This window comes from Kogia breviceps, chromosome 2 (genome assembly GCF_026419965.1).
Source record: "Kogia breviceps isolate mKogBre1 chromosome 2, mKogBre1 haplotype 1, whole genome shotgun sequence".
Classification (NCBI taxonomy): domain Eukaryota; kingdom Metazoa; phylum Chordata; class Mammalia; order Artiodactyla; family Physeteridae; genus Kogia; species Kogia breviceps.
The window spans coordinates 60,294,657-60,320,190 of NC_081311.1; the positions used below are offsets into that span (position 1 = coordinate 60,294,657).

Sequence of the window (25,534 nt, forward strand, 5' to 3'; positions counted from 1 at the left end):
ACAGTGCAGCCCCCCCCCAAAAAAAAGGAAGGAGTGGTGCCTACCTCCTTTGTTGTTGTGAGGATTAAATAATATACTTGTAAGTAAAGCACTTAGTAAGTGCTCAGCAAATGTGAGGCAGTGTTATGTTTAAATACTAGCTTCTCCCCCATCCTCCACCCTCTCAGGCAGACTTGACCACGTGTGTAGTGTGTTTAAGTCTCTGGAACTCCTCTGTGTGGGTATTGTCCTCTGTTCTGTTACCACGTCTGTTCTGTTTGATAGGGGCATAAGGAGATCCCAGCCGGAGGTCAAACCTTCGCAGCCAGTGGCTCTGGAGGGCCTGAGTGACAGCGGCAGTCCTGTTCGTTTGAGGTTTAAAACAATTAAATTACAAAGCGGCAGCAGCCAATGCACGCCCCTGCATGCAGCCCTCCCGCCCGCCCTTCGTGTCTGTCTCTGCTGTACCGAGGTGTTTTTTACATTTAAGAAAAGAAGATCGTTTTTAAAAAAAAATGGGATCCATACCGTGATGCGTTTTAAAACCACCAGTAGCCCTTGGGCTAGCAAGAAGGCAGGAGTTTGTGTGATGCCCATCCTGGCATAAGCAATGGGCTCACCTACCAGCCCTGAAGAGGTGAGCTCAGCCTCTGGCCTCCATGGACTCAGGGGACCAGGCAAGAACTCTGACAGAACTTTGGGGGCTGTGATGTGATTACAGCCCCTGAGGTGGCCTACCTGCCCCAGGTCTAGGAATGGACGTCTTCAGAATTTGTATACACGCCTAGAATGAGGCTGATGAAGAACATCATGGCCAACAGACCTACTTGGGAGAGAATGCGGAGCTCCCAGCCTGCCGTGGAGGCAGCTGAGAAACAGTGGCCTCAGGACTGAGAAGCAGGGCCCGGACATTGCTGTACTGTACCATTTAGTATAGACGGGAAGAGAATTGGTGCTGCAGAAGTGTGTCCGCTACAAAGCTGATGAGAAACCTCGTGTTAGTCTGACATGCACTCACTGACTCATCCATTTCTATAGGATGCACAATGCACGTGGGCCCTGCTATTGAGGCTCAATCCTTGCAGCTGGGAAGTGGGAGGGGTTGCCACTTTGCTTCGTGTTTGTTTTCTTATAACTTAGCAAGGAGAGAGCCGGGCCTTGGTCTGGGCTCCCCCTGCTGCCTTTGGCAGTTCTGTTTCCATGCTGATTTGGACCATCTTTGTCTTGCCTTTTCATGCTGGTGGTCCCTGTGCTGACCCTCATCAGGGCCTGGGCCCTCTGCCAAGTGCCCCTGTGCGATGGGAAGAGTGAGGTAGCGGGATTGAGTGATGGTTGTTTCTATGCATTCAGGCTGCCCTCAGGGCTGCCTCCCTTCTTACTCTTCCCTTGCTGCACGCCCATCTCTTTTCCTGTCTTTGAGATTGACCTGACTACTCGGGCAAGAAGAGGTATCGTCCATAAAGAGACCTCTTTACTGACCAACTGAAGTATAGACTAACTGCTGGACAATCTGCATGGGCATCACCCCATCTCACCTGCATGTATCCAAAAGAGATGTCCAGAGCCAAGGCTCCTACATTCATTGTCCCTCTCTGTGCTTAAGGAGTTCCATTCCAGGAGGGAAAAATTTATACTCTAAGCAGATAGCAGAGAAGATAATGGAGGAGCAATTGGTCATGGCCTTGGTTTCCCCCAAAACAACTGTGCAGACCTGTCTGCACAAATGTCTGCACTATTGGGGGATAGATGGGTAGGCCCCAGCTCCCTGGACTACCTTAAGGAAGCACAGGAGCTGGGAGAAGAGGCAAAGCTACAGGTTTACCTTGGAGCCAGCTGAGAAGAGAGCAGACTCACAGGTGCTGGTGCTTGGATTTAGCCAGGCTCCTCCGAGCACCTCCTGCATGCCCCAGCCCCTGGGCCCTAACCCTTTCCTGCCCTGCAGCCTGCAGTACCAGCACGCAGACACCTTCACCACAGGGTTTGGTTTTGCTGGCTTGAAGACCAAGCAAATGGTCTTAGAGTTTATTAAGACCCATAGCTTCATATGGCTGCTCCAGCCCCGTTTCTTAGCATTCTTAATCCTCTTCTGGGCCTAATGTCAGCATCTATAGACAATAGACTATTAAAAAAAAAAAAAATCACCTTTTAAACAGGAAATGAGAAGGCATTTGATGCAGAATTTTTGCATGATGACATAGAAATAATTTAAAAATAGTGTTTGTTCTGAATGTTGGTAGACCCTTCATAGCTTTGTTACAATGAAACCTTGAAGATATTTAATAAAATAACCTTTAAACACTCCATTGTGTTACTGCTGTTGGAGGCTTATGGCCAGAGGCTTAGATTTCACAGCTTGGGTTACAAGGCTTCAAGTGGAGAGACGTACCTTCTACCCCTTTTGGGCCCATTTTAGAATAAGACTTCCTCACAAACTCATCAGCCTCCAATTAGTCCCCCGGGCTGCTGAGGCGAGTTTGGGACAGGGGGAAGAGCTCGGGCCGGTAGCGGGTGAGCTCGGAGTCTCGTCCCGCCCCCGGGCCCCGCCCGCGTCCAGGACAGTCCTCCCGCCCCTCAGTGGGACGGCCCGGCTCCCCCTCCGCCGGGCCGAGTGGAAGAGCCCACACCCTCGGCCCGCCCCGGCTCCGGGAGCCTCGGCGCCGACGCTAGCCGGACCGTGCCACTGCGCGGGAAGGAGGGGGGTGCCTCTGCCGGGGCGCTCGGAGCCCGCCGTCTATGAGGCTGCGGCTCGGCCGAGCGCTGCGGAACACCGTTCGGCGGCCCGGCACCTCGGCCGCGCGGCTTCCCGGCCCGAAGGCGGGGGGATCCTAAGTGGGGCCGCGAGCGGCTGCGCGCCTCCTCCCCCCTCTGGAAGCGGTGGTTGGGCCCGGCTGCGGCAGAGCGTTCGCTCGGAGATGGCGGAGCCGCCGCGACGCAGCCCGAGCCCCCGAGAGCAGGGAAGCCGGGCAGCCCCGGGACGTGGCGGAGCCCGGGGACAGCGGGGACGCCGCCCAGTCCGCCGGGTGAGCCACCCTTGAGGAGACCCCCGCTAAGAGTGTGGCCCCCACCCACGGTCCCCGCAGTTCTCCCCTCACAGACTTCCCTCAGTGTGGCCACCGAAACCGCCCGCAGGGGCGTCCCCGGCCGCCCCTTGGGGCGGCCTGCGCTGCCCTCCCCCGTCCCTTCCGCAGGCCGCTCTGGCAGTGGCCTCATTCCCTTCGGCTCGTCCCCTCCGCACGGGGCTCCTCCTCCCCTCGGGGCTCCCTCCAGCCCGACGCCCGCCCCGATGTCGCCGCAGACTCCTCCACGCGCCCCTTGCCCCATCCCCTTTAATGCTCCACGCCCGACTCTCTCCGTACCCACCTGTGAGCCCATGTTCCCACCAGCAGGGCCCTCCATCCGCGACCCCCGTGTGCCAGCCCCCCACGCCCGTGTCGCTGCTCGGTCCCCCTCCTCCCACGGCATCTGCACTGCCGTTCTCCCAGCGCGGGGCCCACACCCCCGCCTTCCCCAGCCCCCCCCCCCGTTGCTCTCTTCTTGCTGCTGCGCGCACATTTAGCCCCCTCCCCGCCGCCGTCCCGCTTCAACATTTATCCTCCCACCCCACACCCTCTCCCAGTACTCCCTCATCACCCCTTCCCTAAATATTGCTGCTTCTAGGTCCGAAGCTAAAATGCAGTGGTTAAGACCAGGGCTGGAGCCTGACAGGCCTGACGTTGAATCCCATTTCCTCCACTGACTGAGCTGTGTGATCCTGGGCAAGTTACTAAGTTCTCTGGACCTCAAATTACTCATATATAAAATGGGAATATTAGTTACCTCTTAGGGCCGGTGTGGGCATTAAATATATGGAAAGCTCTTAGAAGAATGTGTGGCAAAGTGTAAGCCCTCAGTAAATGTTAACTCTTATTCTTAACCTCGTGGGTGATACACCCCCAGTATCTGCTTCCCCACAGTGACTTCCTCTCACTACTGTGTGTGCCCCAAAAAGTTTCCTGTAATTCTTAGGATTTGTCCCTTCCCATCACCATTTTGATCCTTTCCCAGCTCTCTTTTCATGCCGATTAGTTGTATCCAGGCCAAAGCAGAACTATTCTTAAATTGTCTCTCTCAATTCTGAAGGACCCCATCTCTGCTTAGTCACCCGGAGATGTGTATGTGTGTGGTGTGTGGGGGGCGGGGTGTGGTAGAGAGAGATCTCTAGCCACTGGCCTTACTTCGAGCGACTAAGGTGGAGAGAGTGACGGTAAAGCTTCTAGAAGCAGTCTATCTACTTAAGGAAAAAAGTCTGCGAAATTAGGTCTCCTTAAAACTATTTTCTGATCCAACTGTTCTTACTCCTTCTCTATTATTGATTGGATCCAACTTAAGCTCCTGTTGCTCTCTGTCATCCAGCCCCATTCAGTTTGCTCTGTTTTTGTAACAAGACTCAATCCCTCATGTCTCTCCAGGCTAGCTCAGGACCCTTCTGAGCTGTTCAGGGGTGAGGGTGTAGTACCACCTAGGCTAAGTTAGGAAAGAGAACTGGAGTGGATAGGGAGACAAACTCTGGACTCAGCTCTCTAGCTTTTCTTAGGTGCCAGTGATGTGGCCTGCTCTGGGGCTATATAGTTATCACCCCTCCTGACACTGGCACAAGTGAGGTAAAGGGGAGGGATGGGTAATTTTTCACAAGCAATGGAAAAGAGAATCCCCAGGTTCTGGGTTTGGAAGGTAATAGAATGATTAGCTAGCACCATTTCTCTTCCCTCTTGAATTTCCCCACCACAGTGTCCACCTGACTGCCAGTTCGTTAGTGCAGTTAGCCTGTGGTGTTGGGTTTGATAGGTGAGTAAGATTAACAGACACATGAGTTTCCTCTTATCTGATATTTTGTTGGAGCACAGGACTTCTGGGGCTTTCCGTCCCTTCTTCACAGGACGAACAGAGCTCCTACTGGCTGACCAACTGCTCTGTCACAGGTTGGGAACTCCTTTCAGAGCAGGTTCATTTTCAGCCTCCTGGGCTGTTTGGCCTCTTGTCGATGGGAAATTTGTTCCCTTCCAGACCTTGGGTATACTGCTTCAATTCTGAGCTTAGCTCAGGGAGGAGAATTTAGACAGTATTCTAAGAAAGGGAGCAGGCTGTGAAGCTGAAGTATGAGACTCAGATTATGTTGTTATTCTACAGGAGCTTTTTTTTTTTTTTTTTGGAGAACAAACCATCCTGTGAGCAGGAGGTAAGAGAAATGGGGTGAAGAGGGGAATGGATTAATGACACAGTTTCAAGGAGAGAAGTAACACATTGATTTCTCTGTCTTACAGGTAGTGAGGGCAGAGATTGTGAACTTTGCTGACCTCTGATGTGAGGAGCTCAGCCAGGACCAAAGGTGGAGCCTGGCTAGATATGCATCCTGAAGCCATGGGCCAGTGGGCCATGGTGACCTGAGGCCAATGGACTCTGTCCAGTTGCCCCCTGTTGCCCCTTCTACCTCCCCTATCCTATACTAAGGGGACTTGTTTCCACCTTTTCAGGGAACTGACCCTGCAGGAATCCCTTTCCCCTCTTTTCATATCCTTCTACCCTCCTAAGAGAGCCTCAGCCTATAGAACTCCTACCTCCCATCCCCTAAGCTGGTCCCCATCCCTGCCTCACCTCCCCCGCCATGCTCAAGCTGTGGAAGGTGGTACGCCCAGCTCGGCAGCTGGAACTGCACCGCCTCATACTGCTGCTGATCGCTTTCAGTCTGGGCTCCATGGGCTTCTTGGCTTACTACGTATCCACCAGCCCCAAGGCCAAGGAACCATTGCCCCTGCCCTTGGGAGACTGCAGTAGTGGTGGGGCAGCTGGTCCTGGCCCTGTACGGCCTCCAGTCCCACCCCGGCCCCCCAGGCCGCCAGAGACAGCACGAACTGAACCTGTGGTCCTTGTGTTTGTGGAGAGTGCATACTCACAGCTGGGGCAGGAGATTGTGGCCATTTTGGAGTCTAGCCGTTTTCGTTATAGCACTGAGCTGGCACCTGGCCGAGGGGACATGCCCACACTGACTGATCATACCCGTGGCCGGTATGTCTTGGTCATCTATGAGAACCTGCTCAAGTATGTCAACCTGGATGCCTGGAGTCGGGAACTGCTAGACCGGTACTGTGTGGAGTATGGTGTGGGCATCATTGGCTTTTTCCGGGCCCATGAGCATAGCTTACTGAGTGCCCAGCTCAAGGGCTTTCCCCTTTTTCTACATTCAAACTTGGGGCTCCAGGACTACCAAGTGAATCCTTCTGCCCCACTACTGCACCTCACACGTCCCAGCCGCCTGGAGCCGGGGCCACTGCCCGGTGATGACTGGACCATCTTCCAGTCCAATCATAGCACGTATGAACCAGTGCTTCTTGCCAGCCTTCAGCCAGCTGAGCCCCCGGTGCCAGGACCCTTGCCTCGCCGGGCCCGGCTTCCCACTGTGGTACAGGACTTGGGGCTTCACGATGGCATCCAGCGGGTGCTCTTTGGCCATGGCCTCTCCTTCTGGCTTCACAAACTCATTTTTGTCGATGCTGTCGCGTACCTCACTGGCAAGCGCCTCTGCTTGGACCTTGACCGTTACATCTTGGTAGACATCGATGATATCTTTGTGGGCAAGGAAGGAACCCGCATGAAGGTGGCTGATGTTGAGGTCAGTCTTTCTTTTTCCTGACTCATTTCTTTCCTCAGAAGCTGTTTCAAGCTCTGTCCTATCAGACTCCCTTCCTTGATTCTGAGCTTGTCATAGGTACACTCCCTGCCCTTTCTAGGCAAGAAGAATGCTACTTCTCGTTTTTCTCCTTCTTAGTCTCCTGATTTCTCATGTCCCTGCTACTCTTCCCAGGCTCTGTTGACCACCCAGAACAAACTCAGGACCTTAGTCCCCAACTTCACCTTCAACTTGGGCTTCTCGGGCAAGTTCTATCATACTGGTGAGCTTATTCCCCTGCTCCGTCAGCATATCAGTCTTAGTTTGATCTGTCCCTTCACTGTCCATCCTCCTGGGCAGGCAGGTTGGGGAAAAGGGGCAAGGTTTGGGGTCAGAATGCTGTGAGGAGCTAGCAGTGGGTATGAATTTAGGTTAGCATGGGTGGCTGGAGGGCAGGTTGGCAATTGGGAAAATAGACAGTCTTAGGTGGGCAGAGGTCAGCAATGTTGTCCCAAGGATGGAAAGTGGTCAGTGTTGTTACAAAACAAAGGAGGGCACAGGGGCTGACCGGCTGTGGTCAGTGGTCAGTGTGTGGTCATAGGGACAGAGGAGGAGGATGCAGGGGACGACATGCTGCTGAAGCACCGCCAAGAGTTCTGGTGGTTCCCCCACATGTGGAGCCACATGCAGCCACACCTGTTCCACAATCGCTCCGTGCTGGCTGACCAGATGAGGCTCAACAAACAGTTTGCTCTGGTGAGACCCTTGGATCTCTTCCCCGTACTTTCTCCCAAAGATGATGCTTCCTTTTCAACCTTACCCTAATGGGGTACCCTTTCCCTACCCTCTCCATTTTTCTTTCTGTGGAGGCATCCCCACCCTCTTTACCCTCTACTCCCCAAACCTCACCAGGTCCTGGTGAGAGTCTCTGCCATTCCCAGGAGCATGGGATTCCCACGGATCTGGGGTACGCTGTGGCCCCCCACCACTCCGGCGTGTATCCCATCCACACACAGCTCTATGAGGCCTGGAAATCCGTGTGGGGCATCCAAGTGACCAGCACTGAGGAGTATCCCCATCTCCGCCCTGCCCGCTACCGCCGTGGCTTCATTCACAATGGCATTATGGTGAGAGACTCCCAATACAGACTTGAATCAAACTCCCACATTTGGACAGCCTCCAACCTGCATTGTCCAAGTTCATCCATATAATAGGGGATAGAGGGGTGAAAAGTCGTAATGCACATAGCAAGAGCTTTGTTGCTGTAACTTCAGACTGAGTCCTCTACAAACCTAGGGAATCCTAATGCCTCAGGTCTTTTGTCCTTAATCTACTTCTCATTCTGCCTTTCAAATCTCATCTGTCCCTGTTTGTTCTTTTCCCTTCAGGTGCTGCCACGGCAGACGTGTGGCCTCTTCACTCACACGATCTTCTATAATGAGTATCCCGGAGGCTCTCGCGAACTAGACCGGAGTATCCGAGGTGGAGAACTCTTTCTGACAGTGCTGCTTAATCCGGTAAGGTGCAGAGAGGAAGGGCTAGAAGATTGGACAGCCAAAGTGTTTGCATACTGAGACTTTTGCTTACCAAGCCCACTTCTGAAGTGGGGTAGGCTCTCCAAATCTGACATGCAGGCACCCCCTTTCAGATCAGCATCTTTATGACTCATCTGTCTAATTATGGAAATGATCGGCTGGGCCTGTACACCTTTGAGAGCCTGGTGCGCTTTCTCCAGTGCTGGACACGGCTGCGCCTACAGACCCTTCCTCCTGTCCCTCTCGCACGGAAGTACTTTGACCTCTTCCCTCAAGAGCGAAGCCCCCTTTGGCAGGTATAGGTGGAGCTCAGGCTGTCCTAGAGACGTGATGGGGGTGGCCGTTGAGGAAAAGAGTATCTGATTCTTGGCCTCACCTTCAGAATCCCTGTGATGACAAGAGGCACAAAGATATCTGGTCCAAGGAGAAAACCTGTGATCGGCTCCCCAAGTTCCTCATTGTGGGACCCCAGAAGACAGGTGAATCATCCTTAGGCAACTTCTGTTGCCTTGCCTTAAACCCAAAGAATTCTTTGGCCAAGGAACTCCCTTCTCATAAGACCTCTCATTAATCCAGTCCCTTGAGTGATTCTTAACCTGGTTATATATCAGAATCATCTGTTGAGTTTTTTTTTTGAAAGACCCACAAGTGATTCTGATGCACAATCAAGGCTGAGAACTACCATTTTAACCCTTCCCTGGGCCTCTCTCAGGCTTTCCTTTTCTCGCTCTAGTTTGGCCAAACAGTATTTTACCACCCAGAGTGATTATTTTCTCACCTCTTTCAAGCTGATGTTGTTGAGGTGCATTCTCTCCCACAATGGCCTGGACTTTCTCTCCCCTTTAGGGACCACAGCTATTCACTTCTTTCTGAGCCTGCACCCAGCTGTGACTAGCAGTTTCCCGAGCCCCAGCACCTTTGAGGAGATTCAGTTCTTCAGTGGCCCTAATTACCACAAGGGCATTGACTGGTGAGACCTGGAATGCTTCTCAGGACACTCCCTTCCCCTAAAATACCCCGTTCCAGCTTCTACCAGCACAGATGTCTGGCCCCTTCACTCAGCAAATTCTCTACCTCTCCTCTCTACTGCTTCCTAGGTACATGGATTTCTTCCCTGTCCCTTCTAATGCCAGCACGGATTTCCTGTTTGAAAAAAGTGCCACCTACTTTGACTCAGACGTTGTACCACGTCGGGGGGCTGCCCTCCTGCCGCGAGCCAAGATCATCACTGTGCTCACCAACCCTGTTGACAGGGCCTACTCCTGGTACCAGGTGAGCCTGAAGCTAGGCACTCATCAGAACTTGAGAGGTGGTGACTGCTAGAGAGACAGAAAGGAATGAGGGTAGGGAAACTAAGCTAGTGCCTTGGGGAGGGGTGCCTATGCTGTCTGTTCACTAGACCAAGAGTAAGGGCAGAACAATGCTGTCAGATCACCAATTCCTTGCCTTCCTGTTCCTTGTCCTTCAGCATCAGCGAGCACATGGAGACCCAGTTGCTCTGAACTATACCTTCTACCAGGTGATTTCAGCCTCCTCCCATGCCCCTCTGGCACTTCGCTCCCTACAGGACCGTTGTCTTGTCCCTGGCTACTATTCCACCCATCTGCAACGCTGGCTGACATATTACCCCTCCGGACAGGTACAGTTCCCCAGTAGCCCACATGGGGGTCCCCTTCCCCTCCTTTCCCCTTCAGCCCAGAGGCTTCTAAGGAATACAGAGTGAACCACATCCCTGTCCCTTTAGTTGCTGATTGTGGATGGGCAAGAACTGCGTACCAACCCAGCTGCCTCAATGGAGAGCATCCAGAAGTTCCTGGGTATCACACCCTTTCTGAACTACACACGGACCCTCAGGTGGGAGAGCATGACCCAGGGGAGGATGACTCTGGGGGAAATGGGGAAGCAGGTTGACCGTGTCTGTTTGGAAGAGACATGGATTTACCCTGTCTTGCGAGGAGAGACATGTGTCCCTCTGGGCTGAGAGAGATAGTGTACATTTATGAGGCTTGGATTTCTTTTCTCTGTCACCTAATGGCCTCTTCTTGTTGAGCAGGTTTGATGAAGATAAGGGATTCTGGTGCCAGGGGCTTGAAGGTGGCAAGACTCGTTGTCTAGGCAAGAGCAAAGGCCGGAAGTACCCAGATATGGACACGGAGGTAAGCAAAGCCAGGGACAGGGTATCCCTTTCCACCTGTAGGATCTGATTTTGTCCACTCCTTACCATTTCTGACTTCATTTTTCTCCTGTTAGTCCCGCCTTTTCCTTACGGATTTTTTCCGGAACCATAATTTGGAGCTGTTGAAGCTGCTCAGCCGGCTTGGACAGCCAGTGCCCTCATGGCTTCGGGAAGAACTGCAGCATTCCAGTCTGGGCTGATGTATCAGCCTCCCGTACCAGCAAAAGCCCCCTTCTTCCCTAAGGGGCAAGCCCAGAGCAGGGCCCACAAGGGGGATTAGAGTGGCCTGGCCCCTCCCCCTTCTACCTCAGTGGCCTCAAGGCCTGGGATGGCTAAGAAGGGAAGGGCATCCCTTTCCCATAGCTCTGGGGTCTAATAAAGGGGCTTCCCTTGATACCCCACAAGATGGTACTAGGCACCTTTGGCCCATGGTCTTGGAAGGTGGGGGGGAAGTGAGAGGGTCCAGGCAGGGTGTAGAGGAATGTATTAATCCAATGCTTTCCCTCTTTATCCCCAGCAGTGTATCTATCTGTAGTGGCCGTGGGAGGGACCCCTTACTATGGGATCAATGGGATCTACCTGTGGCCCGGCCTCTCTAATGTCATTCACATTGAATGGGGATGAGGTCGGACGGTGGCTCATAGAGCTAAATATGAGCCCTAGCTGTGGGCTAGAAATGAGTTTAATAAACATCCTTATTTTTCTGTTTTGTCTGCCTCACTGGAGTGGGAGAAACCTAGAATGAAGCAAGTATCAAGATTTTCCTCTGCCCCAGTTCAAGGTTCATCCACACATGGAGGGAAAGAAGGGAAAGGCCCAGGCAGACGAGAGTAAAAAAGAAGTTTATATATTTATAAATGCCAAATAAATACCAGAGGCCACCCAACGCCCCCTCCCAGACAGGGCTGTCTCCCCCAACCCTAGGCTTCTAGGGTCTGAGACATCTTGGCCCCAAGCTACAGCCCAAGAACAGCTGCCAGTCTGGGCTACAAGGGAACTGAGTGGGGATGATCTGTCCAGCCAAGATTCATTCCCCCTTTGTGAGGGGTCCCCATAGCCACAGGCCTGTGTCCCTGTATAGGGCCCTAGGGGGGCCAGACTCAGGGGGAGAAGGTGGTCATCTCGAGTGAGACCCGCTGCCACAGCTCCTTGGTCTGTTTGCTGCGCTTGAGATTCTGCAGGATGTCGTTGAACTGCATCATGCCCATGGGTGTCAGGCAGAAGGCGCTGCGAGCACTGCGGATCGCGTTCACAAAGTCGTCGTAGTCGGCAGGGGTCAGGTGAATCAAGCGGTGGTGGATGTACTGGAAGACGTGGGGAGGATAAGCCACTAAGCACAGAACCAGGCCCCTGCGCCATGGCGTGCTAGGTGATCTGTTCTCTGCCTGCCCAGGAGGTGTTCCACCCTGCTCCATACTTCCTGGGTTATCACCTGCATGTATGCCTGCTGGCAGCGCTGCACCAGTTGGTGGAAGGCCGGGGCACGCAGGTGGTTGTGGGCATGAGCGGGGCTCAGCCGCTGCAGCGTCTCCATGACGATCTCCTGCAGCACAAACGGGCTCAGCACCCCCTTGGCTGCCCCCACACAGAACTGGTGCACGTAGTTCACTCCTGGGGGGCAGGGGGAGGGGCATGAGACGGGGGTGGCCACCTCTGCCCTAGGGACCCAACTTTAATCTCTCAGCTCTGGCCTGGCAGAGAGCCTCCCTCCACCCCAGGAGCTGAGGTAGCCCCCCGCCCCTCGCGCACGCACACATACCCGACCAAGGCCTCAACTCTGAGCAAGAGCTAGGAAGGAGGTCTGGGATGGGAAGGTGGGGGGAGCAGGTGAGGGCGGACAATGGTCCTGGGGAGGGGAGGTGTTACCCAGCTTTGCTGCCAGCCCCAGCAACCATTTGACATCATCAGTGTAGGGGGGGGAGCGAGAGAAGTTGTTGGGGTGATCATTGTGTGCCCGGCGACCCAGCATCTCCAGTGCCAGCATCCCTGGGAGAAAAGGGTGGGCACATGGTGAGGGTGCATCCTCCACCCTCTACCTCAGCCTGGTACCTGACCCCACGGTAAACCGATTAAGAGGTATGGTGGGGAGGGGCCACAGAAGAGCCTCTGGCTGCAGGTGGGGGCACAGGAAGGGCCCTCCTCTTACCGACACGGTAGGCGGCGTGCAGGTGGTGTAGGCTGTGCGGGTTGACAGGCTGACTGTGAGTCTCCTCCTCGGGTGGTGGAAAACCCCCGCTCACCAGAGGGCTGGGCTGTGTGGGCAGGGCAGGCAGTGAGGCACCCTGGATGGCCGGAAACGTGGAAGCTGGATGGACACTGCTCACTGAGGGTGGGATGAAAGCCACGTGAGGAACTCAGAGCCCAGAGAGGGACAGAGAGGATTCCCTGCCCGCCTCCCCGGCCCGGTGTACCTCCCCTCCATTCACCTGCTCCCTGTCCCCACAACTCACAGGCCACACCGGTGGGCAGTGAGAGCCCTGGCTCTGTGTGGTAGGGATGCACTGTGATGGGTGCCATGGAAGGGACGGGGAAAGACACAGCCGTGGCGGCAAGTGAGGGGGGAGTCACCGAGTAAGGGTACTGAGCCCCCAGGAATGCAGGATGCACACCCTAGAGGCGGGAAGAAGAAAAAAAGGAAGATCCCAAATTATATTAGGATGTAGCTTTTCCCCGTTCGTCCCACAGCTGGGTATCCTGCATTCCTTTTCTTAGTTGGGCTGGGTGTCCCGACTCCCGCCACCTCACCAGGACTCCTGGACAGCCCTGTCATCCTCCCGGAGTACCCCACTCCAACCCCCGGTGAACTCCCAACGTGCTCCCACGTGCCCAATCTCCCAGTAGAACATTGCATACTCACCTGTGGGTATGCAGAGCTGGGCACAGGGAAGACGGCAGGCCGGGGCATATGTGGCATGGGGTGGGCAGGGTGAGCTGGGTGGGTGAGGTATTGAGGGCTGCAGGGCAGGTGGGGCTGTAGAGCAGTGTAGGGGTGCAGGCCAGGGGAATGACCATGCCCCAGTCCTGGACCCGGATATAAACTGGACCCCACCGAGATGACTGGCACCACTGTGGCTGCTGTCACTGCTGCTGCCGCCGCTGCCACTGTAACCGGCTCAGTCCCTGGGACCCCCCTGCCCTCAGGCAGCCCCCGCCCAGCCTCCCCAGCTGCCCTGATCCCACTGGCACTACAGCTTGTAGCCCCTTCACGGGCTGTGGATGAGCCACCTGCTGTTTGCTCATATAGCCAGAACCACTGGTGAGCAACCTCAAACAACACTTCGGGGTATACGCCCCCACCCTTAGCCGCCTCTTCCACTGCCATGCAGGCCTTCTCCAACATCAGGTTATCCTGGAAGGGAGGGGCAAAGAGAGTTAAGAGGGAAGGGCTTTACTCAGGGACAGTTTTAGATGATATTCCAATGTCTCCCTCAGAGTTGGCTGGTTCCTGGGGAGGCATCTAAGGTCAGGGCCAGTGCCCAGAGTCAGTGTCAGAGCAGTGAATGCTTCACACAATGAACAAGTACTTGTTGACCAGCAGAACTCAAGACCCAGGTTACAGTCCCAGTTCCAAACTAATTTAGCTACTCCCAGCCAAGTCCCATCATCTCCCTGAGGCCTTCCCTAAGGACTCCATCCTGGTGATCATCTTGGTCCCTAGACTATAGGCCACATTTCCTTACCTATGAAATATGAATAATCCTGTTCTCAGAGTTGTAAGGTAAAGGATGTAATAGATGTGAAAGCACATTACTATGTCAAGTGTCACCATGAGAGGACCAACTGGATAGTTTGTGAACTCCAGGATATGGGAATTAGGAGCTGGACCCAACCTCCCTGCCCAGATGCCCCAAAGCAGGTCCGCAATTGCCTGTAAAAATACCTGCTCCTTGCACTGCACCAGGGCCCGCTGGATCTCATTGGGGTTCAACGCATGGGCATGAGGCAGGCAGCTTAGGGCTAGTTCCGCCGCTGCCCTCACCATATTGGAGTCTCGTGCCCGTGATGCCCTGTCAGCCAGGGATGCAACCTCAGGGGGTGTCAGGTGCCCATCCCAGCATTCTACCAGTATAGTCAGGGCTGCGCTGCCAATCTCCATTGCCTGGCCTTCAGGAAAAGGAGAGAAAAGCAGAGTGCGGTTATTAGCACAGGCAATGGGAATAGGAATGGCATCTGTCCTATCAGGTCAGTAACTCCACAGGGATAAGACTTATCACCATCGATTAATCCCCTTCCCATACCCAAATCAAGATGCTGGATTTACCTGTAATCCAGGAAACGTGGGAAGAATAAGTACGTGAGAGCCAGTTGGGAGAAACAAAGTTGTGCAGGCCAAGGGCGTAAAGCCCTATCTCGAAGGCGCAAAGGTGCAGGTTACGGTGAGGACCCTGGTGGCCCCCTGAGGAAGATGGATGTGTGAAAATGGAAGTGCTGCTGTTGCCCCCTGCCTTGATCAGCACCGTCTTCGCCAGCTCGAAGTAGAAGTGTGCAGCTGCCTCTGACGGCTGATTGGGTACATGGGGGGCATGACTCTCAGGACGGCGGCCCTTGTACCTGAAGGGGCAATGGGGTAGGGACAGGGATTGGGGTTTCTCTGAGGTGGGTGTCCAGGTAGGTTGGAAAAGACCAGGGTCAGTGAGGATGCTGACGGAGACAACAATTGGATTACACTAGGGATGTGGCTCTCGGGGTGGGCCAGGTCAGAAGACAAGGGTGTTTCTTCCCACTGACCTGCCAACTTCAACCGTCTTCGCCCGGGCCCCTCCACTGGCACTGGCCCGGCGACTTCCGCTGGAAGACGAGGAGCCAAGGGAGTCTGAGGAAGAGCTGCTAATGCTGTCACTGTCCTGTCCTCGGCCCCAGGAGGTAGGGGCCCAGCCCCCTCGAAGTGGCCTCCGGCTTAAGGTTGGGGAGCTATCCGACGTCGTTTCAGGGGCACTGCTGTCAATGCTGGCCATGCCTAACCCCCGCCCCAAGACAAGACAGTCTCAGAAGTCAGAAGCTCCAGAATTCAGACTCCAACCTTCAGGAATATCCTTCCTTCCATGTCACCCCACGGGTTGTTACCTGTGTGCTTCTTCTTAGGACGCCCTGGTGAGCCCCAGCCCCGTCCATTGTAGCCTCCACGGCTGCCAAGTGCCAAGCGGCTGGGAACCTTTCCCTCTGGTCTTGGGGTCAAAGCTGCCTCAGATGGGAGACCCTCACAGGGGGAGTGTGGGGAACTCTCTACGTAGGGAAGACACTGGGATGAGCCTGGGAAAGGGGGGCCCAACACAGCTCCATACCACACATCCCCCCTGCCCAGTGCCCCCACCTCACCAGGCACATTCTTCTCTGTGAAGCCCTCAGTGGGGCCTGGCCCAGCCCCTGCCACACTCCCTGGCTGAGCAGGCCCTGCAGAGCCTGAGGTCAGAGGTTGCAGGGCCCCTGGAGCAGATGGGCCCCCATGCTTTGAAGGAGACCTCTGGCTGGCTGTGGCCGGGCGGCTAGATGAGTAGAACGAACTCAGTGTCTGTGGTTTATGCGTCTGGCTCTCTCGGTCCAAGAGTTTGTCTAAGATCTGAAAGACAGAGAAGCGGTGACTGGATGCCCTTTACCTCCTGACTTCTATTGCTTTTCTTTCTCCTTGAAACAGCTTAATACTTCCTCCTCAGGAAGGCTTTCCCAGTTCTAACCACAGGAGAACCTGCTGGAAGACAGGGGCTGGCTTACATATCTTGGTATCCCCTATAACATTTACCACAGGACTAAGTATATTGATATTCAACATATATTGAAATAAATGAATGAATGAACGACTTTATGCCCCCTGCTCCTCTTCTTCTACCCCAAGCCCAAGCATTCCTATAAGAACCATTGGTCTCTCACATTCTTTACGAGGTGTTCCCAAGATTCCCCCAGTATCTCCTGTAGGTAGAATAGCCCTTCCATTATACTAGAAACCCCTGAGAAAGGGGATAAAATTTGCTCTCTCTGCCTGTCGAAATCCCAGTACCTCAATCCCTTACCTTTTTGAGTTTGGCCTGGTCGTCTTTGTAAGTGATCATTAGTGCTAGGGCCAGGTCACCCTTCTCCCGACGTGTGCCTTCACATAGCAGGGGATGCTCTGCCTCACTCACTGTTGTCTTCATGCCTGTGAGAGAGAGGCGCTCATGGGGGTTGTGAGTGGCCATAACTCGCAAGACAGCCAAGGGTAAACAGGCCAGGGCTCCCCAGCCACCAGCATGTGAAGTAAGGAGTTCTCCTAGTCCAACCCACATTCCCTATGGAAGATGCCCATTGCCTAATACATCCAGCCTAAGCTCTGGTCTGCTTTTTAAGACCTTCATAATTTGGCCCTCTCTATCACCCCAACATATCCATCACTTCAGGGAAGTTGGGCTCCCCACTCTCATGAAGACTTGATTGCCCCTGTGTCTTTATTCACAGTGTTTTGTCCCCCTACCTAGAACTTAACTGATCTTTTAACTCATATTTCATACTCTATCCCTTTCCTAAGGCCTTTCCTTAGAGTCCTGTTTTGCTGTCCTTATAACACCCAACATTCACAGCCCACATTTTTGCCCTCAATTCTTCAGTCTCGTAGGCACTATGTGTCGTGGCACATACACGTCATGCTGGCTTTCCCCTTACCATAGAGCCCCTTCAGAAGAGGGCTCATGTCTCATGCACTTCAAGGCCTGGGCCAGGCTTAGCTCACAGACATACTCAAGACACTGACAGACTCACCCAAGGCAGCAACTGCTGCTTCAAATCCCAGCTCCTCATCCCCAGGCATCTCGTTGTTCCAGTTGCGACTTGGGGGCCGGGAACCCGTGGGAGAAACCACTGGATAAAATTTGGGGTAAGTTAATCAGACAGAAGTAGCATGGGACAGAATGAAAAGGGAAGAAACCCAAGACGCTCATCATTCCAGATCCTTCCATGAAGCTGCCCGACGCTTCTTACAGGCGATTCAGAGCCTTGGGGCTCTTGGTTTCTCTTTAGAGAAAGCTACCCCTGCCCCAGTTCCCCACTTTCTGTAGTGTCAGGCATCATACCTGGAGTACAGAGAACATCAAAGATGAAACTGGCCAACATGAGAGGCAAAACAGGCCGATAATCACAGAGTGTCCCCTCCCGAAGCTCCTCTGCCCGGCAGCGCACAGTACTCATCTCACTCGGACCCAGAGGAATCTTCTTGAGCAAGGTGGCCACCTCAGACTCCTGATATGCAAGCTTCACCTGAGGGCATAGGGAGGAGCTAAGACCTCAATCACCCCAATGGAGATCAAGGTGTGAGTCTCTGAGGAGACGGCAGTGCAAGGTTCAGATAGAACTTCTGACCTCCAAGGCCTTGGTGGAAGCTGGGGGCCGCTGTAGCTCCAAGGCAAACATGCCCACCCGGAAGGCCAGGTTGTGGTGCTCTGGGCGCTCACTTAGCACTGTTAACAGGAAGGCCGCCTTGGTCAGGGTGTTGGTAGCCACCCAGGTCTGACGGCTTGTAGATACCTTGTTCTTCTTGCCCTAAAGAGGGAAGCACAAGGAGGCAGGCAGATGAGTCTGACTCACCTTGGTGGAGGGAGGAGACTCTAGCCTGGGGTGGGGCGTGGGAGAGGGTTATGGGTAACTGGGGAGGGAGGGGGGTTCTCTCTCACCTTGGCAGGGGGCGGCTCTACCTTGAGGTCAGGTGGGTTGGCTAGCAGGTCCTGGGCAAGCTCCACGGTGAGGCGGGAGGCCTCACTGCTATAGCCGTGCGCATGCAAGGCCTCAGCACAGGCAAATAATATCTGGAAAGAGGACATGGGCACCAAACATGTTGCAGGACACCATACTCACTCATGCAACAAATATCCCATGAGCACTGGCTATACACTAGGCCCTATGCTAGTCCTGGGTATACCACGGAGACTCACAGCCCATTAGAGAAACAGACGCATAAACACACAAACAGGTGTGAAGCTGGCTACTACTGGGAAAGGTCCAGAAGGGAGCAGATGGGCAGGATACCTCAATGGGACTTGGGGCAGAGGGGCAGTCTCAGGGAAGACCTCCTAGAGGACATGATCTCTAAGATCTCTGAGGCCTGAAGAAGGAACAGGGGCTAATCAGGTAAGATGAGGGAAGAATATTCCAGACAGAAAGGCCAATCCGTACAAAACTATGGATGTAAGAGAGAGCATGGCAAGCTATGGGAACGGCTCAACTGAGTGCAGTATAACTGACACAGTAGCTAGATGAGGCTGGAGAAGCAGGCAAAGTTCAGAACAAGTGAAGCCTCATAGGTCATGCCAAGGACCTTCATCTTCACCCTAAGGGTAATGGGAAACCACTGAAGTTTTAAGCAGCAGAGTGACAAAATGATACATTCTAGGAAGATCAACATGGAGAGAAGAAAATGGACTGCAGGCAGCGAGGCCAGTTAGGAGCCTGCTGCAGGATTCTAACAGTCACACAACAGTCCTGTCACTCGCAACCAGAGGCAGGTGGTCCCTCTCCCAGCTATGGCTAAGAGGCACCCTCAGAGTCCCCTCACCTCCATGCGGCTCTCCTGTTCCAGGGGCTTCAGTCCGGCAAACAGGTCGTGTTCCTCCCCAGCCCCGCCCTCAGCCTTCTCTTCCTCGCCCCCAGCCCCATCCTGGGCATTCAGATAATACGCCTGGTAGTCATCCTCCTCCTCGCCAACCGCAGGGGCTGCCTCTTTGGTTTTAGGGAGCCCATTGCCACTCTCATCTGTGGAAGCGAGGTCGTCCCGGGTACAGAGCTCCCTGGACAGTAGGCCAGGGGGGCCAGCAGAGGCTGTGGAAGGCTCAGGCCCTTCTGAGAAGTACACGCCACCATCTTCTTCGTAAGTATCTGGAGGTTCAGGAAGGAAGGTAGAAGGGCCTCGGGAGCCACCAGGGTGAGGGCAGGGTGGTGGGCTCTCCGGGAATCCACCAAAGGTGCTGGCCTCTGCACCCAGGGCCAGGCTGCTATCATCCAGGCTCATCTCAGCCAGATCCGGCTCCAGGGAGCTGTCTTCACTGCTCAGCCGCCGCTTGCTCCCGCTGCCTGCTGAGCCCTTGCCCCCACTGCCAGCCCCCCCCAATGCTTTGGCTTTGCCCCCACCTGGACCCATCTTATGCAGAGCCTTATCTCCCCCCTCGGCCGAGAGGCGGCGGGGACCCCGCTGCGACGAGAGGACACCCTCACCCAATCCCTTGCGCTTGGCCCCAGGCTCCTTGGGCCGCACAGCTGGCTCGGCAGGAAGAGGGCGGGGCCGCTCCCGGGATTCTTCCAGGCCCCCACATCGGGAGGCACCTGGCCGAGGGGGCAGGGCTCGCGCCCAGCACAGGGCCAGCTTCCTGTCAGTGGCACTGTAGGTGACACCGGGAAGAGGGTAGGCCTCTTCCCAGTTGAAGTAGCAGGCCTCCACCGCCGGCCGGAAGCCAGGGAAGAGCCGCTCCAGGGTCTTCTTGTGCTGTCCCCGCTTCACATTCTCAATCACCTTCAGCTGCCACTGGCGCAGCTGCACACACAGCTCCCTGCGCCTGTGGGAACAAAGCGGGGGCTGGGAGGGCTTGTGGGGCCTACACTGCGATGAGCAGGGACGGGAGGAAACGGGTATTCCCCGGAAGCGGGGCACAGGGAAGGGCCCCAGGAAGCGCTTCTTGAGCCAGCCCCACAGACATCACTCGAATACTCAGAGATTTGGGAAAGTGGGTTATTTAGAGGAGGGATGGAAGAAAGCCTCTCAGGAAAAGAACTCATAAATCACTGGAAACTCTAATGCTCAGCACCTCCCATTTCCCTAGGACATGAAAAACGGTATGTGTGTCTATATACAGGAGATGAGGGCTCGGTCTGTCCAGGGCTGGCCCCATCTCCTGGCGGTGGTGAGCCTTGGGGGAGACTCACCGCTGGGGGCTGAGCGCAGGGTCCAGCACAGCCAGCCTCCACAGTGTGACCATCTCGTCACACATGCTGGCACACGCATGGGCCGCCACCTCTGACTGCCCGTTGCTGCGGCCTGTGTGCCCACTGGCACTGCTGTGTGAGGCTGAGGTGCGCACGCTGTACCACCAGCCTGTTATCTGGAAACAAAGAGGGCTCTGAGATGAATCTAACAACTTAGAGGAAGACAGAGGAGCCCCACGCAGTGTCCCTGTCACCAAGAGGGGAGTGCGGTTAAGGGAGGGAGAGAATGAGCCAGCACGGGCCTCCCGGGCTCTGCGGGATTACCTGTTCGTAAGTGAGGCACTGGTCGGTGAGGATTTCCAACAAGGGGGCAGCATTGCTGTCCCTCCGCTTGAACATCTCCCGCACGATGCTAAGCAAGTTCCAGACTCCCTCTGGCTCGCGGCCCCTCAGTGGGCGCAGCAGACATGCCCATTCAGCAGCGGCCGGAGGCTCCGTGGAAGACAGATACATGGAGTTCACATCACTGTGAAAGTCGCAGAGTGGAAAATGATGACCCTAAGATGGGGCTGAATAAAGCAGGTGAAAGAGCAACAGGACTTTGACACAAAAGGGGTCAAAATACAGAGTACAGGGGAAAAAGCATGACCCAGACAAAAATTCTTAATCGCCCTCTGCCTCAGTTTCCCAATTGCTGAAAGGAAGCAAAATAACTCCTGCTCTACCTAAGGACAGACCACTCTGTGACTACATAAAATTATCTTCACCCACTGATTTCACTAGTGACATGTCGTATGTGCCAGGCAGTGTACCAGTGCGGGGGGGAGTGGGAGAGGTAGGCATTACTAAAATAAAGAAACTGTCCATGGCCCGAGGGGTGCACCCTTCCCACCACAGACACGGGCATGAAAAGATCCTGTTTACCTGAACACCACAGGGGAGGGGCCACAGAACTTGTGCAGTGTCTTCTTGATGTTGTCAGTGAGTGTTGATTCATCCAAATACCAAGTACTCTGATCGGAGGCAGAGGGCCCTGCTGTGGGGTCTGGGGGTGACAGGCAGTCAGTCACCTAGAGGTAGGAGCCTAGATTGGCCTTTAGCAAGTGGCGCTCTGCACCCCCAAGCTTGCTTTCTTCCTGCTGCCCTTCTTTCTCACCACACTCACCCGGGGCTCCACATACTGTATTGATGGCTGTTGACTGGGAGGAGAGGAGTTCATCCAGGAGACGCTGGGCTGTGGGTAGGATCTGAGGGGGAAAGGGACACAAAGGCAGAAGTGACCCAAGGAGGCCTGGGCCTAACAGGAAGGCTGATATGCAGCCCTGGACTAGTCAGAGAGGGTGTGTCAACCTCCCTCACCTGCTGAGGGAGCTCACTGATGAGGTACTGAGCAAACTTCTGCAGCTGGTCCCTCTGCAGCCGAGACAGGGACTCTGACACTGGGGCCCGCAGGCAGACTGCAGAAGCCTGAAGGGAACACCGAAAGGATGAAACAATCTGGGAAAAGGTTACTGACATTGGAGCTGGGGACAGAGAGGCAGAGTAGGGGAGGAGAGGGGGCTCACATTGTGGCCAGGCATGCAGCAGAGAAGGGGGTGTGGAGCGAATAGGGCCAGGATAAATTGGGAGGGCCTCACGTTGTGGATGCGGAAGAGACAGAGTGCCACGACGTGGGTGCACCATTTGGCCCCAGCCCCACAGGTGCAGCTGCAGGAAGTGACCCGGCAGCGGTCAAACATCACAGCCACGTTGTAGGCCCCTTTGGGGGGGACCATCTGAGGTGGCACCACTGTAGCACTCAGGTGGAACCCTGGGGAGAAACATCAGTATGGTCAGGGAGAGCCACCAAGACACAGGTCTCTGCCCTTGACCCTGGCCCTGCAGTTCTTCAGACAACCCGCTCCAGCTTCTTGCAGTAGTTCCTTAATTCTTAACACAGGGGGTGGGAGGAGCAGGAAGTACCAATTGGTGAGGGACCCTTACCAATCTGCAGGGGGTCCTTCACAGCCCTCATGCGGAATAGCTGATCCCCTCGCTGGAACTCATCTGCACTACCGTTGGCCAGGCAGGAATACAGACTGGGAGTGAAGAAGAAGACATGGCCACAATGCAGCAAATACCCTTCCACAGACCCTGTCAGAGACCACCATGCCCCAGGCACTCTCCCCAGTGTCACATCGTGCTGGGGAAAATCCCAGGTACTCCCTGCCCCGGCTGCCTCCTTACTGCAGCCCCAAGTATGGTGCCCTTTGTTCCGTGGGAAGCCCAGCGCGCGGTGTGGAACATCAGGACCCCACTCCCCACTGTCAGTCCTTTAGCCTCACCGAATATCCTCTTCGTTCTCAGGGAAGCTCCAAAAAGCAATTCGGAGTTGGAGCTGCTCAGGCACCGGGGGGTAAACTTTCTCCACCACTTCAAATGGGATATGAAATGCCACCTGTTTTGCTGACAGTTCCACCAGCGGGATCACCAGTCCATCTTTGGAAACACAGGTTGAAGTAAGGGGAAAAAGGAAGGGAAACAAAAAGAGCCATGATTACTTGGCACCGATGCCAATGCCACATCTTGATGTGCACCCCACCCCACCACCTTCACTATGAAGGAAAGAGGACATCTGGATGAAAAACCAAGGGAGCCTCCTGTCAGGATACACTAACCCTTAAGACTCCATCCGGGGAAGGGGAGCTAAACAATCCACAGCCTACAGCCTGCTAGAAGATACCAGGGATATCCCAGAAACTCCTGGCTAAACAGGTCTGTCCCAGGATCCTAGCAAGTAATGAGTCTCACCTGGCTTGGCATCTAATTTCCCATATACCTAGCACTTGAGATTCATATTACATTGTGTATATATCTCCCCTGGCATTCGCTTCTCTAATTGTTCTTTTTTTTTTTTTTTAACTGTCCCTTTCTTTTTTACTATCCCCTTTTTTTTTTTTTTTAACTATCCCTCTAAATGACTCCATGCCTCCATCTAAGGAGGGAAGATAGGCCAGAGCCCAGAAGAGTTAAGAGAGGGACCTCCAGAAGCAAGAGAGTCTACACTTTCTTTGGCACACCTGAGCCCTGGCTTCCCACAGTGGATGCCCTGGGGTGTGGGTTGGGGGTGGAGAGGTTACCCCAAGGGAACCTGGCTGCCACTCCTGGACTCGCCTGGAGTAAGATGGAGCTACCATTCAAAGTTTCCCACACTGTTTTAATCAAAAGCAGTGAAACGCAACAGACTGCATATCTCACCAAATTGCTAGTCAGATTAAAAGACATATAGAAAATCATGGTGCTGAAAGGAACCTTTCTAAAAAAAATGTCAGTCTTCTTATTTTATGAATGAGCAACTGAAAAAGGATAGGGTTGGCAGGGGAGGGGGGGAATGCCATGCTTTCCTAGATTTTAACTTGTTCATAAAGATACCAATACGTTGAAAATTTTCACCACCATCTTCAGTTATTTCCCTCAAAGTGAGGGAGCTCTAAGTCTACTCACACATGCAAATATGAAAGAAGCAGAGAGCCCATAGAAGACCCATAGCGAAACTACCTATGGTGTGTGTGTGTACAGGGTATATGCTATCTCTCCAAATGAAGGTAAATATTACCACTCCTAAACAGTGACACATGTAAATTTCTCTCTGTCCCTACGGGGTGCTGGAAATCTCTCCGGGGCCGTTTGGAAAACAGGACCTTAGAACGTCCAGAGTAGAATCACAAATTAAACCCCTCAACTGGTGAAAAAAGTCCACTTCCAATGAAGCTCAAACTGTGCCTTGAGAAAGGCAAGGAAAGAATGTGGTGAGTCCTGAGTCTGTGGGGCTTCTGTTATCACTCTCTTCTCCATCCTCTTTAACAAAAGCAAAATTCTTCACAGCACTCATCAGAAAGACCCAAGGATGAAAGAAACTCAAGTGAAAAGCAAGAAGAGTGTTTCACGAGACTCAAGAGTCAAATACCCACACTCTTCCCCAGGCCCCAGATGAAGGAAATCTAAGGCTTTAGTACAGTGGTCCCAAGCTTGGCTTCTGACAGATGTTCAATATGGCCAGGAACCAAGTCTCTGATCTAAACCTATGTGACATCCCCTCTCGTAGGCCAGTTCACCTCCACTTTGCTCTGGGTGGAATCCCTTCTTGGTGCAGAGGGGATCAGAGATCATCACCTTGAATCAAGAAGCTCCCAATACACTTTGCAATGGGGTGACACACCTCAAGTGGTCACTTCTTCACAATCCACTCTGTACCCACATTGTTTTCTATTTTCTGGCCTGCCTCAGACTGAACTCCGTAAGTACTCCCAAGTCAAAGAGAGAATTCTTCTCCTTCACCCCATCTCTTACCGCAAATGAATGACAGATCTACCTTCTGTCTTTAATCCTATCCAACCCAGAATTTCCCAGCCATCAATCACTCCGACACACACACACACACACACACACACACACACACACACACACGCAGGTGTGGAGAAGGCAGCCCCAGGAAGACCGGAAAAGCGAGTCCTGAACAGCTCCCGAGAAGGGACAGCTTGGGACAGCTCCGGAACAGGGACAGCTCTCGAGCAAGGCCGGAGCAGGGCCTGCCCGCTCCCCTCCTTCCAGCTCACCCTCACCTCGCGTTCTGGTACCGCCACTGCCACCTCCGCCACCGCCGCCAGTGGGGGAATTGGGCCCCGCTGACTGTTTGCGCCATCCCCGCCAGTTCTGGCAGAGGCTCTCGGCCTCGGAGATGAAAGAACAGAGCGAATCCTCCTCAAAGCGGTCCGAATCCTCGAAAGAGAAGCGCTCTCCGTCCTCCCACTCCGCGAACATCAGCTCCATGGGGCCCGCACCCCCCGGGGCCGGGTCCCCCCCCGCGGATCCGGGGCCTGGGCCGCCGGCCGGGGGCTGTGGGGAGGCCCGGGGCCTGAGGGGCGAGCCGGGGCTGGGGGTGGCCGGGGCGCTCAGGGCGGCCGTGCCGGGCGAGGATCTCAGGCCTGGGAGAGACACGGGACGGGGCCTTGCCCAACTGCGAGGTGTGAACGGGGATCGTGGCCAGTCTCCGAGATTCAAGGCCCGGACGAAGCGCTCGGCAGCCGGGGCCTCTTGGCGGCTGCGGCGCCGCCTCCCCCATCAGCTGATCTGAACTTCCGGCCGCGCCGGCCACCACCACTTCCGCCCTCGCGCGCCCAGGAACCCGAGCCAGTACGCGCGGATACAAGGAACCTGTTTAATTGCTACATTTCCTGCTTTTTTTCTCGAGCCCACCCCCAGATACCGTAAGAGGAAGCCAACCCCCAAAGTATACGAAACGACTACAGATCCCAGCAATAACCCGGCGTCCATAATATCCCGAAGGAA

The 25,534-nt window shown here is 54.4% G+C and overlaps 3 protein-coding genes across 62 annotated transcripts in view; 2 read left to right on the forward strand and 1 right to left on the reverse strand.

Annotated features, from left to right (window-relative positions):
- The window catches only part of CAMK2G (calcium/calmodulin dependent protein kinase II gamma), a 53,968-nt gene extending 51,688 nt beyond the window's left edge, over positions 1 to 2,280 (forward strand). For 43 of the 46 annotated variants that reach the window (XM_059052172.2, XM_059052174.2, XM_059052166.2 and 40 more), the window contains one exon: positions 265 to 2,280. Coding sequence is in view for 14 of the 46 variants with exons in the window: in XM_067025358.1 (XP_066881459.1) it covers positions 265 to 272 (8 nt within the window). In the remaining 32 variants the exon portion in view is untranslated. The remainder of the gene's footprint in view (positions 1 to 264) is intronic. The other 3 variants (XM_067025354.1, XM_067025356.1, XM_067025337.1) reach the window with 3 other exon arrangements.
- A 378-nt stretch (positions 2,281 to 2,658) lies between these two features.
- On the forward strand, positions 2,659 to 11,037 carry NDST2 (N-deacetylase and N-sulfotransferase 2). 8 transcript variants are annotated; one of them, XM_067025366.1, is made up of 16 exons: positions 2,872 to 2,999; positions 3,637 to 3,734; positions 5,146 to 5,194; positions 5,280 to 6,625; positions 6,818 to 6,905; positions 7,224 to 7,378; positions 7,564 to 7,749; positions 8,011 to 8,139; positions 8,271 to 8,453; positions 8,540 to 8,636; positions 9,004 to 9,127; positions 9,255 to 9,429; positions 9,626 to 9,796; positions 9,902 to 10,011; positions 10,211 to 10,313; positions 10,408 to 11,037. In XM_067025366.1, the coding sequence occupies exons 4-16, from the start codon at positions 5,621 to 5,623 to the stop codon at positions 10,531 to 10,533; spliced, it is 2,652 nt and encodes an 883-aa protein (XP_066881467.1). In that variant the 5' UTR covers positions 2,872 to 2,999; positions 3,637 to 3,734; positions 5,146 to 5,194; positions 5,280 to 5,620; the 3' UTR covers positions 10,534 to 11,037. The 8 variants fall into 8 exon arrangements, with proteins under 8 accessions (XP_066881470.1, XP_066881468.1, XP_066881469.1 ...); XM_067025371.1 differs by having other exon boundaries at positions 2,875 to 2,999; positions 7,639 to 7,749; XM_067025368.1 differs by lacking the exon at positions 5,146 to 5,194 and having other exon boundaries at positions 2,863 to 2,999; positions 5,284 to 6,625.
- A 119-nt stretch (positions 11,038 to 11,156) lies between these two features.
- Positions 11,157 to 25,298, reverse strand: ZSWIM8 (zinc finger SWIM-type containing 8). Of its 8 annotated transcripts, none has more exons than XM_059052729.2 (26): positions 24,808 to 25,298; positions 22,531 to 22,684; positions 22,190 to 22,284; positions 21,844 to 22,016; positions 21,566 to 21,673; positions 21,372 to 21,453; positions 21,131 to 21,251; positions 20,531 to 20,732; positions 20,207 to 20,382; positions 18,846 to 19,839; positions 17,968 to 18,099; positions 17,657 to 17,836; positions 17,371 to 17,554; positions 17,060 to 17,158; positions 16,339 to 16,463; positions 15,650 to 15,890; positions 15,398 to 15,556; positions 15,062 to 15,290; positions 14,595 to 14,884; positions 14,214 to 14,437; positions 13,191 to 13,682; positions 12,760 to 12,943; positions 12,480 to 12,656; positions 12,200 to 12,319; positions 11,766 to 11,876; positions 11,157 to 11,637 (listed from the first exon to the last, which is right to left on the reverse strand). In XM_059052729.2, exons 1-26 carry the CDS (start codon positions 25,013 to 25,015, stop codon positions 11,177 to 11,179), a joined length of 5,721 nt encoding a protein of 1,906 aa, XP_058908712.1. In that variant the 5' UTR covers positions 25,016 to 25,298; the 3' UTR covers positions 11,157 to 11,176. The 8 variants fall into 8 exon arrangements, with proteins under 8 accessions (XP_058908712.1, XP_058908710.1, XP_058908713.1 ...); XM_059052727.2 differs by having other exon boundaries at positions 21,772 to 22,016; XM_059052730.2 differs by having other exon boundaries at positions 12,784 to 12,943; positions 24,808 to 25,117.
- Between the last annotated feature and the right edge of the window lie 236 nt (positions 25,299 to 25,534).